The sequence below is a fragment of the Zingiber officinale genome, chromosome 1B (genome assembly GCF_018446385.1).
Source record: "Zingiber officinale cultivar Zhangliang chromosome 1B, Zo_v1.1, whole genome shotgun sequence".
Taxonomy (NCBI): Eukaryota; Viridiplantae; Streptophyta; class Magnoliopsida; order Zingiberales; family Zingiberaceae; genus Zingiber; species Zingiber officinale.
In genome coordinates this window covers 19,684,237-19,700,289 of record NC_055986.1, presented here as the reverse complement: position 1 = coordinate 19,700,289, position 16,053 = coordinate 19,684,237, and the positions used below count along the sequence as shown (strand labels likewise).

The window sequence follows — 16,053 nt, the reverse complement described above, 5'->3', positions numbered from 1 at the left end:
TGTGCGGCAGAGGATTTTGACGGCAAAAATTAGGGTTAGGTAAAGAATTTAGGAGAGGAAAAAGAACACGGGAGAGAAAAAAGGGAAGGGGATTAGAAGTGGAAGAAGAAAATACAGGAGAAGGGAAAAAAAGAAGAGAGAAATTTGACGGAGAGAAAGAAAGGTGTCGGTGAAGAGAGAAACAAAGGTTCGACTTTTGATTTTAATTAAGCTTTTGAAAAAAAAATTATTTAGGCCCTATTCAAAGCCTTCGAAGATCTTTTTACTATTTTTAGTAATTTTAATTTTTATAATATTTACGGTAATTTTGATATTTTAGATATTTATGAGTTAAGGTTTGTCTATATTAGCATGTTTTGTTAATTTCTCTCTATTAAGATTTTTGTTAAGAATTTCATTTTTTGGTAGAATTTTTTTCTTTCTTTGCAAGATAGGAATTGAGATCCATATATTAGGATTTCTTTCATTTCTTTTAGTCTTAGAGTCTAGAGTCTATATAAACACATATTTAGTTGTATGAGGATTCATTTTTTTATTAAAAAGTTTTCTTTTTTTGGCAAACAGTGAGTTTTTTCTTTGTTTTCTTCAGGTTCTCTTCTTGCCTTCTTCTCAATTCTACTTTTTAGTCAGCCCACAGGATAATTGATATTCTATCCGACGTCAGTTGGTATCATAGCCAATCAGATTTAATGGATGTTTGTCATGGTTGTGGTCACGGTCGCAACATCAGGTAAGTTTTGATGGACAAAGTCGAGCACTGTAGTCATAGCATTCATGACATAATGTCGATTGAGGATTTACAGAGACATGTTACAGATTTAACCCAATGTCTAGCTTAGGCGACGTGAAACCTGGAGGATCATGAGATCTTAGATTGTGGATCTGAGTCAACCTTCGAGAACCCATATCACTAACAAGCTAGATACTAGGAACACCATGATCAGGAAGAGCCCTATGGAGACCTCGATTTTCAAGTTGAACTACCCAATTTTTTTGGCACGTTGTAATCAAAGGGCTTCATTGATTGGATCAATGAAGTGGAGTGGATCTTCCACTATAAGTAAATTCCAGATCAGATAAAGGTGAAGTTAATTGTCATCAGACTCAAGGGGTGAGCATCGTCGTGGTGGGAGCAGATGCGGCACTCACGGGATAGACAGGGTAAATCCTAAATAGTTGACTACAAAAAGAAGAAGAAGAAGATAAGGGAACACTTCCTTTCGACTATAGTTAAGCTCTATTCCAGTGATTTCACTTGTCAAGACAGGGCACGAGATCAATTGACAAATATACGGATAAGTTCTTCTAGTTGGTTGCTCGAAATGACTTATCCGAGTCTGAGGAGTAGATGGTGGCACGATATTTAGGGAGTTGCGCTTGGTCTTGCAAGATGTCGTTAGCCTTCATTAATTGTTAACGATTTTAGAGGCCTACTAGCCTACACCGATAATTAAAAAGCAGCAGAATCAAGAACTAGTGGGGAGAAGCAACTACAACAATTGACCAATTTACTTTCAGAATTCTTGTCTTTTACAATAGCAACCGCAACAGTAGTTACCATAGGTTAATTCCAAAGCCTTTATCGGATGTTATCAATATGGTGAACATGGACATAGGGCCAACCAATGCAGGAAACCTACTCTTGCTGATTTGAAGGGAAAAATTTACTGAATGAGGAGGACATGATAGAATATACAACAACAATTGATGAACCAGTGCATGAACTTGACAACATGATTTACAGTGATGACCATGAGACTTTGGTAGTGTGCAAGAGTTTGCTGACTCCCAAAGGCAATTTAGGGGATAAGTGGTTGAGAACCGATATTTTTCACATTACCTATATTATTGTTGATAAAGTCTACAAGATGATCATTGACAATGATAGTTGTGAGAACGTAGTATCTAAAGAGGTTGTATAGAAATTGCGGTTGAAGATGGAATGCCATCCTAAGTCATACAAGTTATCATGGCTGAATAAAGACAACGACGTAACAGTAGAAAGGCGATGTCTTGTACCTTTTTCAATTGGTAGCAAATATTTTGATAGTACTTGGTGTGATGTGGCGGTCATAGATGTATGTCATGTATTGTTGGAGCACCCTTGGTAGTATTATTGCAACGTTATCCATGATAGATGGAAGAATACTTACACCCTTCACGTCAAGAGAAAGAAGATTGTGTTGGCGTCGCGATGGCAAGAAACCATCCTAATTCTAATAGCCAAAACTACTAATCTGCTTTCTATATCCAGAAAAAAATGTAGAACCACTACATTAGTGCCCCCCTACAATGACCCTAAGTCTTGGAGGGAGGTTCAACAAGAGCATAGGTGGCAAGTGCATGACGGGGCCTCTGTAGACGGTGAAACCCTAGGATCAACCCCTACCGGATCTGGACAGAATACCATTCACTTACCATTTGTGCTAAGCCATAGGGGTTGCTTTCTATATCCAGGTTCTTAGATGAGATGGAGCATAGAGGCATTGTCTTTGCTTAGCTACCATACCAGAGCGATGTCCTAGTCGTGGACACTGAGTTACCTGCCAAGTACAGCATCTGCAAGCGAATTTTGATGAGCTGATGCCAGAGGATCTTCCTTCTAGGCTACCACCTATGCATGATATCCAGCATCAACTTGACCTTAATCCAGGGTTGAGTTTGCCTAATCAACTAGCATATCATCTCAGTCCCAATGAGGCTGAAGAATTACAGGGACAGGTGGAATAATTACTGGAGAAGGGCTACATCCGTGAGAACATGAGCCCATGTGCAGTTACAACCCTACTAGTGCTAAAAAAGATGGTTCGTGGCATATGTACATTGATAGCCGAGCCATCAACAAGATTACAGTGAAGTATAAGTTTTTGATTCCCCGCTTGGATGACATGTTGGATCAGCTATCCAATTCAAAGGTCTTTTAAAAAATTGACCTTAAAATCAAATATCACCATATCAGAATAAGATTTGGAGATGAATGGAAGACATTCAAGACTCAACATGGGTTTTATGAGTGGATGTTCATACATTTTGGATTGTCCATTGCGCCTAGCACTTTCATGAAGTTTATACATCAGATCATGTAGTCTTTCATGGGAAAGTTTCTGGTGATTTACTTTGATGACATTCTCGTTTACAATATGATATATGCATCATACTTTGATCATCTCCGTGTTATTTTTAAAAAATTGAAGACAAAGGCTTATTTGTCAACATGAACAAGTGTTCTTTCTTTCCTTGACTTGGTTGTTTGTATTGATGGTGTGCATGCACATCAAGCAAAGATTAGCGTAATCTTAGAGTGGCCTCTGTAACGCCCAAAAATTCTCAAATTAATTTTAGAAATATTCTATGATTTTTCTGGAATTTTAGGATATTTTTATGAAATTTTTAGAGTAGCGGAAGTAGCAAAAAGAAATAGAAACGTAAAATAGCTTAAGCGGGAATCAAACCCGGGACCTATCGGGTCCGATAACCTTTAGATAGCTTTAGTAACCAAGTGAACCCAGCAGGGCCGTGCTGAAAGGAAAGGGGAACAATTATATTTATATTTGAGTTGGGACGAATTACCACTTAATATAAATAGGGGATTTAAGTGAGGAATTGTTATTTTCTTAAACGAGAAAACTTTTCCCTCAAACCCTCACACACCGCCGACCCCTCTCCCTCACCCTCTCGGCGCCCAAGACCAAGGAACCTAGGGTTCCATTCCAAGGGCCATAGGATCACCTTCCGGCGATGACTTCAGCACGAGAACGCTCCCCTCCGTGAGAGGAACGCATAGACGCGAGAAGAACGTCGAAAGGATCATCTTCTCCGGAAATCTAGCGATTAGAATCGTAAGAAAATTAGAGCAGAAGGTAAGAAACCCCTCACCTACAGTATAAGTAGCTTTCGTATGATTGTGTGCCTTTAAATTAGCTATATGCAGATTTTTGTCGACATACAGGGTGTATTTAACCCTCCTCACAGGTTTAGGGATTAGTCGAGCATCTCTAGATGGGCCGGACACGTTTTTCCCCTTCAGTTGGAGGTTTTAGACGTTGTCGGGTGCCTAGGGGTGGTCTCCCTAATAGAGGGGAGGGTTGACGTACACCAAGTGTTCGATAAAATAACGGGTATAGTTTTAACCAGTTTAACAGCTCAGTTAAATGCAATAGAAGCATTTATTTAGTATATCCAGCTTTACTACAGCTTATATGGGACTACGGTCCAATGGGTGGGCTCCCACAGTCGCCTCTAGGTTCAGATAGCCTAGCTCTAGGTTCAGATAACCTAGAAATAGCAAGATAAGAAAATTTAGCTATAACCAGTATTTTATTTTAGCAGTGGCACTGTACTGGATCAGATATCCATTGGGTTGGACTCCCACAGTCGTCCCTAGGTTTAGATAACCTAGTAAACCCTACTAAATTCGGGACTTGCAAACCCGGGTCTAGTTAGGGATGCGCGCATAGCACGTACAGATGTCGGGTCCATCAGCAGCATGATTACTACTTTAATCTACTTATGAATATGGTTTTCAAAACTTCACAACATAGTTATGTGAACTCAGTACAGCTTTAGCATCAGTTTAATATTAGCTTAGCTCAGCTCTTGTATCATGTTAGTTTCTATTGATACAACATGATATTTTATGATTAGCACTTATTGCCATGATCAGTTTCTCATTTCTATGTTTTGTCTGTCATGCCATGCTTTAGCATATTCAGTGTGTATTTCAAATAGTATGTTTTCAAAGCATAAATCGTATCGTATGCATGTTTTGTGAGGTAGATGGTTTCTTACTAAGCTCTAAAGCTTACAGATACTCTTTTCCTTATACTGCAGATAAAGGTAAAGGAAAGATGGACTAGTGGAGGCTGGAGGTCAATGCAAGGAAGATGTGTGTGGATGGAACCTGGAATAAAGACCTTGGAAGAACTAGAATATTCAAGAACTTAGTGCTTCTTATTATGTTACTCTTTGCCTATTTAGTTATCTAAATGCATGAAATTATAGAAAATCTGCTTAGCTTGTTAGTAACCATGTTTAGAATATTAGTTGTTTGCTATTAGAATGTTTTTCAGTTATTTTAGAACTTGTGTATGTGAGTTTGGCACGAAACAGTGCTGAAATCAGAAACCCCAATCGATCGGTGGATCGATCCCTCAATCGATCGGTGGATCGATTGGGAGCCTGGTTCAACCGGAGATCGGATCGATCGATCGATCAAGCTTTCTCACAGAATAGCTCTGGATCGATCGATCGATCGAACATAGAGTTTGGGGATCGATCGTTCGATCGATCGGAAAATCGCTCCAGAGAGCTACGGAATCGATCAATGGATCGATTGGCGATCTGGATCGATCACCGATCGATCCAAGAAGACTAGCCATCGGAATCGATCCACGGATCGATTCAATAGCTTGCAATCGATTGAGTTCAATCTGGATCGATTGGGAAGCTGGGTTTCGACCAAGAGACCTTGTAGTTCAGCTCCTTGACCATAGGGGATGCAGGATATGTCATGTATACCTTAGATTGCATCCCTTAGCACATGTAGGGCTAAAAACTTGGATTAACTTAGTAAAGTTTTAATTTGGTACAGTTTTCTGCACCTAGACTTAGTGATGGTCATGGATATAGTTTAGCACAGCACATTGTGATGGTCCGGCCTTACAGCCTAGTTAGTAGAAGGCGGGTCGTTACAGCCTCAGCCGAGGACTATGCATGATGTCCGGAGTTTCCATGGCTTGGTTTCTTTCTACTGTTAGTTCATCTAAAATTTCAATACTCTGATTACTGCTATCACCGAGTGTCTCAAGGGATGAGATTTTAAATGGTCCAAAGAAGCAGAGGCTAGTTTTTAACTAGTCAAGTAGAAGATGATTGATACACCCGCTTTGATACTTTCTGAATTTGACCAAGTGTTTGAGGTCAACTATGATACATCTGACATTGGTATATGAGGTGTTCTGAGTTAGTCTAGGCGTCTAGTTGCTTTATTCAGTGAGAAATTGTCCAGATCCAAGAGGAATTATCCTACCTATGACTTGGAGTTCTATGTCATTGTTCAATCCTTGAAGCATTACGTCGCTACCTAGTATAGAGAGAATTCATTCTGTTTACTGATCATGAAGTATTGAGGTGCATCAATGGTCAACACAAGCTGAGCAGGTAACATGCCAAGTGGATGACTTACTTACAAAAGTTCACCTTTACACTGAGACACCAAGCTGGAAGTTTGAATTATGTCACAGATGCCTTGAGTTGTCGTTCTTCATTACTCACCACTATTTGTACTAGCGTTGCAAGTTTTGAGGTTTTTCTAGATATGTACACAGCTGACCCTTCATTCAGAAGGATATTCAAGAAGGTACATGATGGTCACCGATATGATTTTATTTTGCATAATGACTATCTATTTCATGGGTTGCAGTTGTGCGTTCTAGATTGTTCTCCGAGATAACAAATCATGAGCGAACTTCATAATGAGGGGCACTTCGAATGTGATAAGACGTTGACCTTCATCTCTGTCGATTTTTATTGACCCTAGTTGACTAGCGATGTAACTCACTTTGTAGACCGATGTTCTGTATGTCATCGGTCTAAGAAAGTTCTCACCAATGCAGACTTGTACACTCCTTTATCTGTTCCTAAAGCTTCTTAGTTCGATGTCAATATGAATTTTATATTAGGATTATCCCGCACCCACTAAACCTTAGCTTCGGTTCTTGTTGTGGTTGACGGATTTTCAAAAATAGGATATTTCATAGCTTGTAGGAAGACTATGGATACTACTCGGATTGTCCATCTTTGCTTCAAAGAGATTGTGCATTTACATGACATTTCTTGGTCAATGACTTCAAATCGAGATACCAAATTCATCAGTCATTTTTGAAAAAGCTTATAGGGAAAATTAGGCACACAGTTGAACTTTAGCAGAGCTTACCACCCTCATAGATGGACAAACCGATGTGGTAATCAGAGTTTGGTCAATCTTTTGAGATGTCTCACAGGAACTAAGCTAAAGCGGTGGAACTTGGCGTTACCTCATGTAGAGTTTGTCTACAACAGATCAAGAAACAGAGCCATAGGTTTGAGTCATTTTGAGATTGTCTATGGGCGGAAGTCATCCGTGTTTCTAGACTTAGCCCCTGTTCCATATTCTAAAGCAGATGAGATGATAAAACATCTTTGAGATATTCATGAATAGGTAAACTAACAATTCTAGAGAGCAATATCAAGTACAAGACTTAGCTTGATAGTCATCGTCGTAAGGTACTGTTTGAAGTCAAAGATTTTGTTGGGACTGTATATTAACTTGTGATTGTTTCTCGGTTTGCGAGTATAATAAGCTAAAGGATCTAAAGATTGGACCATGTGAAATATTATAGAAGACCAATGACAATGCCGGTAGGTTATGATTTTCTAATCATTTGAAGACTTCTAATATCTTCAATATGAATCATTTGACTCCTTATTCGGTAGATACTAATGAGATTACTATAAATTTAAGGTTGAGTTCTTTTCCACCTGGAAAAACTGACGTAAGATGGAACAGAATAGATTCAAAATAAAAAAACTCCCTTCAACTTGAATAAATAAGTATTTAAATAGACTCAAACTCTAATAATATAAAAGATTAAAACAATTTTAAAATAATAACAAAAATTACATTCAGAATTTAGTTTAGCTGAATCTAGTGAACTGTGTTGCTTCTGTATTGTTCCTAAAATTACCCTCTGAAAAGTATGCTCTGTCCAATTTTTTTTCCATACATCCGGCAAATTAATTAGTTTGTAGATTCCATAAATTTATGTACAATTAATTATGACTTCTTTTGATAACTCCCACATTAATTAATCACCGAATGTAAGAATAACACGAGACATGTAATATAGCTAGTTGGTTTATATACGATGGACAATAGCTCCAGAATGATTGAGGGATGTGGAAATATAACGAGACATGGGGATTATGAACACAATGACAGTCAGCAAAGAAGATTGCATCCCACATTGAACCAATCCTTTAAACGCAACCATCGATTACAGAATATGATAAACCAATGCAATATCTTAACTATTCTAATTATATTATTCTTCTTGGCAACGGGTTCTTTGGGCTGCTTATTTGAATCTGAAAAATTGACAAACACCAAGATTTCAGGAACAAGCCCTTAACATATACATGTAACTAAGAGGCAATTAAAGAGGATGGCATAATTGTACACTTGAGACAACTTAACTAGTGGTTGATTTGAAAAACTCCAAGCGAGTGTAGGAGTTTTCCACACACACCAACAAGTTCATCATAGTTCTTGTGAGGATAAAATTGTTCTAAATTTCATCGTTGCAAGGCCTAATCTAATGTTAATATCAAAGCTATTATCTACAGCTAACCTAACAGAAGTCGTCTTCAATTTCCCACTGTTAGCTATCTATCTTTCTTATTTCATAATTCTGACCATTGTGGCAAACTGTTTTCTGATTAAGACACTAAGATCTACTAATTAACCAATCTACATTAATTAGAAAGACAAACTTACGAGATGTTGTATTCTCCACAAATAAAATAGAAGGATTGGCATATCAGGAGTCCATGCGCGAATCTCACAGCCAAGGGGAATCATAGAGGGGAGTGACAACAGCCTTGATTTGCATGTACTTCTCGACTGAATCGATGCCCAGGTCCTTCCCAAACCCACTCATTTTGAAGCCACCAAAAGGAAGGTTCCTATCCAAAGCAGAATAGCAGTTGATCCAGATGTTGCCTGCGCGAACTGACCTCGACATCCTGTTTGCTATGTCCAAGTTCTTCGTCACAATGCCCGCTGCCAATCCATATTTTGTATTGTTCGCCTTCTGGATCGCCTCCTCAATCGTCCTAATGCATAAAAATAAATGCAAATGTTGTCAGGAATTGTCATCTTTCTTTATGCGAGGCAATTCAACAAATGCAACTTCACTCAATTCTTTATCACTTAGATCTGTGCAACCTCCTCTCATGCTAACTGGACGACACTTACTTGAACTTCATGAGGGACATGACTGGTCCAAATATTTCCTCCTTGGCAATCACCATGTCCTCCTGTCAACATGTCGAGGCACATTTGATACGCTGGCAAACAGAGTGTCAACTAGCTAGACGGCACAAGAAGAGAGTCTCACCGTGACATTTGCAAATATTGTGGGTTCTATATAGTAACCTTTTTCACCCCAGGCCTTGCCGCCTGTAAGAATGGTTGCTCCTTCTTTCTTACCTTGCTCAATGCAGCCAAGGATCCTTTCAAATTGCTTCTTATCGGCCTTGACAGAGGCATACTTGGGTTAGTATGAATTGAAGGGGGGCAGAGGTTACAAAGGACAGTTATAAAAGGTACCTGAGGTCCTTGATGAACCTCTGGATCAAAAGGGTCACCGATCTTCCAGTATTTAACACTCGCCACTGCCTTCTCCACAAACTCATCGTAAATTCCTTCTTGTACATAGACTCGCGATGCCGCTACGCATACTTCGCCCTAGAGACATCAGGCCACCAATGGTTACTGGCTTGTAGATATTTCTTTGAATGAACAATTTTGAAAAACAAAACTATGAAAATTTTGGAATTGCCTTGTTGTAGAATATTGCTCCCATGGCAAGCTCAACAGCCTTGTTAATATCTGCGTCGTCAAAGATGATCAATGGCGATTTCCCTGTCAATTCAAGGGATACGGGTTTCAAATTGCTTCGCGCTGCGGCTTCCATGATCAAACGTCCGACTTCGGTGGATCCTGTGAAGCTAACCTGCGACCATTAAGAATGCTATTCCCATTAAAACTATGCTGTCTGGTATTGCAGGTTAGACTGGAAGGTGGAAAATTTGGGCTGACTATTAATTGCATGCTCAATAAGTTTTTTATACTATCAGTGAAGATATGGCAGTCTAGAATTTTACATTCCTAGTTATTTTGCAGGGAACTTACATGGTTGATGTCCATGTGAGAAGCGATAGCAGCTCCCGCAGTTGGGCCAAAACCACTCACAACATTCAGAACACCATCTGGAATTCCTGCCTGTGATAGTCAAATGTGAATTATTTCAGTTTTGTTAAATGAAATATGAATCTCTGTTAAACGTTTACTGACCTGTTTAGCTAAGTGAGCGATGTAGAGCGCAGATAGTGAGCTTTGCTCCGATGGCTTGACAACCATGGTGCAACCTGCAGCCAGAGCAGGTGCGACCTTGAAGAAGAACATGGCGGCGGGAAAATTCCAAGGAATTATGAGCCCGACCACCCCGATGGGTTCCTTGAGGGTGTATCCGTGCATCGCACCAGACATCTTCAGTGTTTGACCGTGGATCTTATCAGCAGCGCCGGCAAAGTAGCGAAGCATGTCGGCAGAACTTGGAACATCATAAAGCTTGTTGAGGAGGAACAACTTCCCCACCTCCAAGGCGTCTAGCGTCGCTATTTCCTCTACGTGTTGTTCGATCAGGTCTGCAAACTTCATCATAATCTTTCCTCGTTCCTAAGAAGAAAATGATTCAGGCTCGAATGATTGGATCAGTAAACCAATATTTGCTTGGTAGCTAGTCTGAAAAGCAGAACAGCAATTGTTCGGATGTGTCTGTAGATCTGCTTACGCATCCAGTGAGGCGAGGCCACTTTCCATGGTCAAAGGCTTCTCTTGCAGCATCCACTGCTAAATCCACGTCCTCTTTGTCACCCTCGGCCACCATGGTTATCACATCCCCTGTGCGTGGATCGATCGTCTCAAACGTCCTCCCTGAATTAATCCAGAGACTATCGATCTCACTTTCGATTTCAAATACTTGCATATAAATGTAAACAAACTACTATGACCAAATTTGGAGGATATACGGAGAGCATGTTTCAGTATTCCCAGCTTCATTAATTACCTGAGACGGCATCGACGAAGTCGCCATTGATGAAGAGCTTGGTAAACTTTATCTCTGGCTTCTTGAGTTCACTGCCCATTGTATTCCCTGAAGCACAAGGGCCGTGCAGAGCAGCTAGTGTGGGAAGGAGAGTGCATGTCGGCTTGGACAAGTCCTGCTTTAATAATTAGGGCGGCCGGGAGGTGCAAATGGGTTTCGATGGACGAGGCGACCATCGCGCCATGCACAACGCACGTGGCAAGGAAATATTTTTCAACTGCGTATTTGGTCGGTCAATCACGGCGTTATATTTTTCCTCCTGGATTCGCTTTTAGCTAATCTCAAAAACTTTTCTTTTCTGTTCGAAGTTTCTGATAGCATCGTGGCTCGAAGAGTGCTTATCTTGCCAGGAACGTTGTCTGTATATATAGCTATAGATACCTATTCTGCAATTGTGGAAAGTTACTTCTTATCCTTTCTCCATTGACAGTCAATTTGGATGATGTAATGGCACTATACGGGAAAAACAAATTTAAAATACAGCTCTTTTCACGAACAAACCAATTGAAAAAAAAAACAAAAAGACTTATTTAACCATTAGACGGGTCCAGGTTTAATTTTATATTTTTTTCTAGAAGCGTAGCATTATTGTTAGTCGAGATTGAATAGCGCTACACTCAACGGCAGCGAAGCCTTGTTTGGTGCATTTTTTTTTTCTTTTTACTAAGTGCAGTTGCGTCTAAGATATGTTCCAGTCACAGTAGGCCATTTTCTCCTGACAAAAACTGCATCATCCCTTCTGATCATACCTGGAGACTAGAAGATGACGTGCTAATTCTGATAGATGATTTATTAATCGGCAAAAAATTTCTTTAATTTAAAATAAAATCTTCCTCTAATATGGCACATAGTCAGATAATCCGATAAAGTATTAGTGTCCAAAGTGTTGAATTTTTCGGATAGTAAAAATCACTTTTTGCATTACGAAAATCTTAAAATTTTCATGTCACGGATCCGTGCGAAGAAATAAAATTTCGTAAAACTTTCACGTACAAGTTTCCTAAGCCTATATCTACTTTAGATCTACAAGATAAGAATTTACCCTTGATACGAAGCCATTCGCTTAATCCTGCTCGTCCACGGTTCACCGGATCTCGAGAGTATTAAAGTAGATACTCCTCTATGTGTATCCACACAAACAAGAGATGGAGAAATCTAACACAAAGGTGTGTTAGCACCTTTGTAAGGCTCGGCCAAAGAGGAGGAGAGGGAGAGAAGAAACCTAGAGAGGACCTTTGTAAGGCTCGACCAAAGAGGAGGAGAGGGAGAGAAGAAATCTAGAGAGGAAGAAGAAGAAATTAAATGAATGAGAATGAATTCTCACCTTGTGTAACTCCCAAGTGGCCGACCACTTTAGGCTTATTAACTCCCATGGAATATCAAGAGTCAAGTCTCTTGATCTCCTCCATGAGGTGGCATTTGGTCAAGTCAAACTTGACCAAATGAAGAAGCCTTGATGATGTGGCATTGGTCAAGTCAAAGTCAAGTCAAAACTTGACTCTTCATCTTCCTACTTAAGTCAAGTCAAACTTGACCACTTCTCTCCCTTGGTTGATCTAATCTAACCATTGGTTCAAGTCAATTTTAATTTAATGAATCTCTATTCATTGAATTAAATTAATTAAATGAGTCTAAGTCCAAATTAGACTCACTTAACACATGAACCAAATTGAGTCCAACTCAATTAGCTCAATTTGGATTACTCTTAATCCAATTTGGTTCATCACATGACCTAATCCTTTAGGTTCATCAAATGAACCTAATCTCCATCTAATTGTCCTTTGTGTGTGACCCTATAGGTTCTTATAACGTTGGCAATGCTCCTAAACCCATTTAGAAGCATAAGTAATGAGCGGTATCTAGCAACACATCATTACTACCCAAGTTATAAGAATGTTGAGATCCAACATCACCTTGTGACTACTAATTGTGACTCTTCACAATATATGACAAGTGTCCTTCTATCCTAGACATCTAGATTGATCAATATGAGGCATAGATCGTGTCATCCTCTAATCAATCTAAATCTTGAATTCCAAGTAGACTCACTCAATCAAATGAGCTCAATATCTCATATTGACTCATTTGGGCATGACCATGCACTTAGTGGTCTCACTCTATCAAGAATATCGATGTCACTCCCGTCATATAGGAGGGATAGATCCCATCTACATCGCTTACATCCCTCCGCATAATTTGTTACATACCCAGTAATCGCCTTTATAGTCCACCCAGTTACGGGTGACGTTTGACGAAGCCAAAGTTTGTAACTCCTTATGTAGGGAACAATGGTGACTTCAGGTCCAAGGACTAGTAGTCATACTAATAGCCACATGAGAAAGTATATGACACTCATATAACGATCCATGATACTTTCTCATGGTGGGTCATTCAGTATACATTCTCCAATGCATACCCATGTGTCAACTTGATATCTCTATATCCATGACTTGTGAGATCAAGTCATCGAGTTGACCTACATGCTAGTCTCGTCGCATTAACATTGTCCCTGAATGTTAATACTTGACCAGGAATGATTAAGAGTAGTGTTTGTTGGTTTCTACTCGGAAAACCTAGAGGTTCCACTGTACAAAAATTTTGTACAAAGGTCTGAACCTTTTCCTAGCTACCATGTGTTCTTTTAAATTAAATTTTGGATCGCCTGCGGAACTTAACACGTTTGATCCAAAACTTAATCTATTTGTTCTTTTAGGTTTTGACTTGGATCTCCTGCGGAACTTAACACGTTCGATCCAAATCACCTTAAGTTATTAATTCCATTAAATATTAATTTCCATAATTGGTTCCCAGTACTGACGTGGCGAGGCACACGACCTTCTTGGATATGGGAGCAACCACCACCGACTAGACAAAACCTTTTATAGAAATCTAATATTTAATTTCCTAAAATAACTTTAGGTTAACCAAAAAGAACAATCAAATCACAAGGAAAAGAAAAAAACAAAAGAACACAACATCGAAAAACATATTCGAAATTCTAGAACGTAAGCCTCTTGTATTTGGTATTATTTCCATAAATAACTAGCATGATGCGGAAAGAAAAATTACTAGTTATACCTTGTAGAAAAACCTCTTGATTTTCTACTGTATTCCTCTTCTAACCTCGGACGTTGTGTGGGTAACGATCTTCCGAGATGAGAAACCACCAACCACCTTCTTCTCCTCCTAGCTAGGTTCGGCCACAAAGAAAGAAGCTTCACCAAGGACGAAGAATAAAACACCAACCAAGCTCCAAGGGATACAAGCTTTCTCTCCTTCTTCTTCTTCTTCTCCAAGTAGTATCCGGCCACCACAAGAACTCCAAGCAAGAGATAGGTTTCGGCCACCACAAAAGAGGAAGAAAGGAAGAGGATGGCCGGCCACAATAATTTTCTTCAAGGATGAAGAATTTCGGCCACCACCAATGCTCCAAGGGATGCTAGAGATGAGACTTGCTTTCTCTCCTTCTTCTCCTTCCTTGATCCGGCCACAAACAAAAACTCCACCAAGAAGATAGGTTTCGGCCAACAAGAGGAGAAGAGAGAAAGGGAAGGGTCGGCCACCACACCAAGGAAAAAAGGGAGAAAAATAATAGAGGTTGTTACCCATGAAGGCACCCTCACCCCTTCTTTTATATTACTTGGCCTAGGCAAATTAGGAAATTTAATTACAATAAAATTTCCTTAATTTTCCTTGACATGAATTAATTTGAAGTATTAAATAAAACTTCCTTTTTATCCATGTATTGGCCGGCCACAATCAATAGAGAAAAATTAGGAGAATTTCAATCAACAAATTAAAACTTCCTAATTTATCTCCGGAAATTTAAAAATTAAAATTTCTCTTCAAAAATATCTTCATGGTTGATAAAAGGAAATTTCTATAATTTTAATTTTACAACATGTGAATAATTTTTTAGAGAGAAAATAAAATATCTCACCAATCTACAAATAAGGAAAGAGATCTAATCTCTTTCTTTAATCTTTTGTAGATCTTTTATAAGAGAGATATTTTAATTTAAATTCTCTTTAATAAATTATTTCTTCCACATAATAAAAATTAAAATTAAAATTCCTTTTTAATTTAATTTGGCCGGCCCCCACTAGCTTGGGTTCAAGCTAGGGCCGACCACCCAATTTTATACCTAGGCCGGCCCTAGCTTGGTTCCCAAGCTAGCTTGGCCGACCCCCTATTGGTGGGTATAGAAGGTGGGTATAGGTGGGTATAGAACTCTATAAATAAGAGGCTACGATAGGGACCGAGAGGAGGAATTGGTTTTGGTCTCCCGATAAAATTAAGCATCCCGTGTTCGCCCCGAACACACAACTTAATTTTATCAATAATAATTCATTCCACTAGAGAACTATTATTGAACTACCGCACCAATCCCAAATTACATTTTTGGGCTCCTTCTTATTATGAGCGTGTTAGTCTCCCTGTGTTTAAGATATCGAATGTCCACTAATTAAGTGAGTTACTGACAACTCATTTAATTAATATCTAAGTCCAAGAGTAGTACCACTCAACCTTATTATCATGTCGGACTAAGTCCACCTGCAGGGTTTAACATGACAATCCTTATGAGCTCCTCTTGAGGACATTATCAACCTAGTATCTCTAGGACACAGTTTCCTTCTATAATCAACAACACACACTATAAGTGATACCATTTCCCAACTTATCGGGCTTATTGATTTATCGAACTAAATCTCACCCATTGATAAATTAAAGAAATAAATATCAAATATATGTGCTTGTTATTATATTAGGATTAAGAGCACACACTTCCATAATAACCGAGGTCTTTGTTTCTTTATAAAGTCAGTATAAAAGAAACGACCTCAAATGGTCCTACTCAATACACTCTGAGTGTACTAGTGTAATTATATAGTCAAGATAAACTAATACATAATTACACTACGACCTTCCAATGGTTTGTTCCTTTCCATCATGGTCGTGAGCTACTGTTTATAATTTATAAGGTATTGATAACATGATCTTCTGTGTGTGACACCACATACCATGTCATCTACAATATAAATTAATTGAACAACTACATTTATCATAAATGTAGACATTTGACCAATGTGATTCTTATTTCTAGATAAATGTTTATACCAAAGCT

General features: G+C 38.9%; 1 protein-coding gene across 1 annotated transcript; it reads right to left on the bottom strand.

Annotated features, from left to right (window-relative positions):
- Positions 1-7,991: 7,991 nt before the first annotated feature.
- Positions 7,992-11,021, bottom strand: LOC122052131 (aldehyde dehydrogenase family 2 member C4-like). The gene is made up of 10 exons (XM_042613535.1): positions 10,890-11,021; positions 10,614-10,756; positions 10,115-10,498; positions 9,953-10,042; positions 9,600-9,773; positions 9,368-9,505; positions 9,156-9,293; positions 9,014-9,075; positions 8,534-8,871; positions 7,992-8,124 (listed from the first exon to the last, which is right to left on the bottom strand). Exons 1-9 carry the CDS (start codon positions 10,966-10,968, stop codon positions 8,598-8,600), a joined length of 1,482 nt encoding a protein of 493 aa, XP_042469469.1. The 5' UTR covers positions 10,969-11,021; the 3' UTR covers positions 7,992-8,124; positions 8,534-8,597.
- Positions 11,022-16,053: the final 5,032 nt, after the last annotated feature.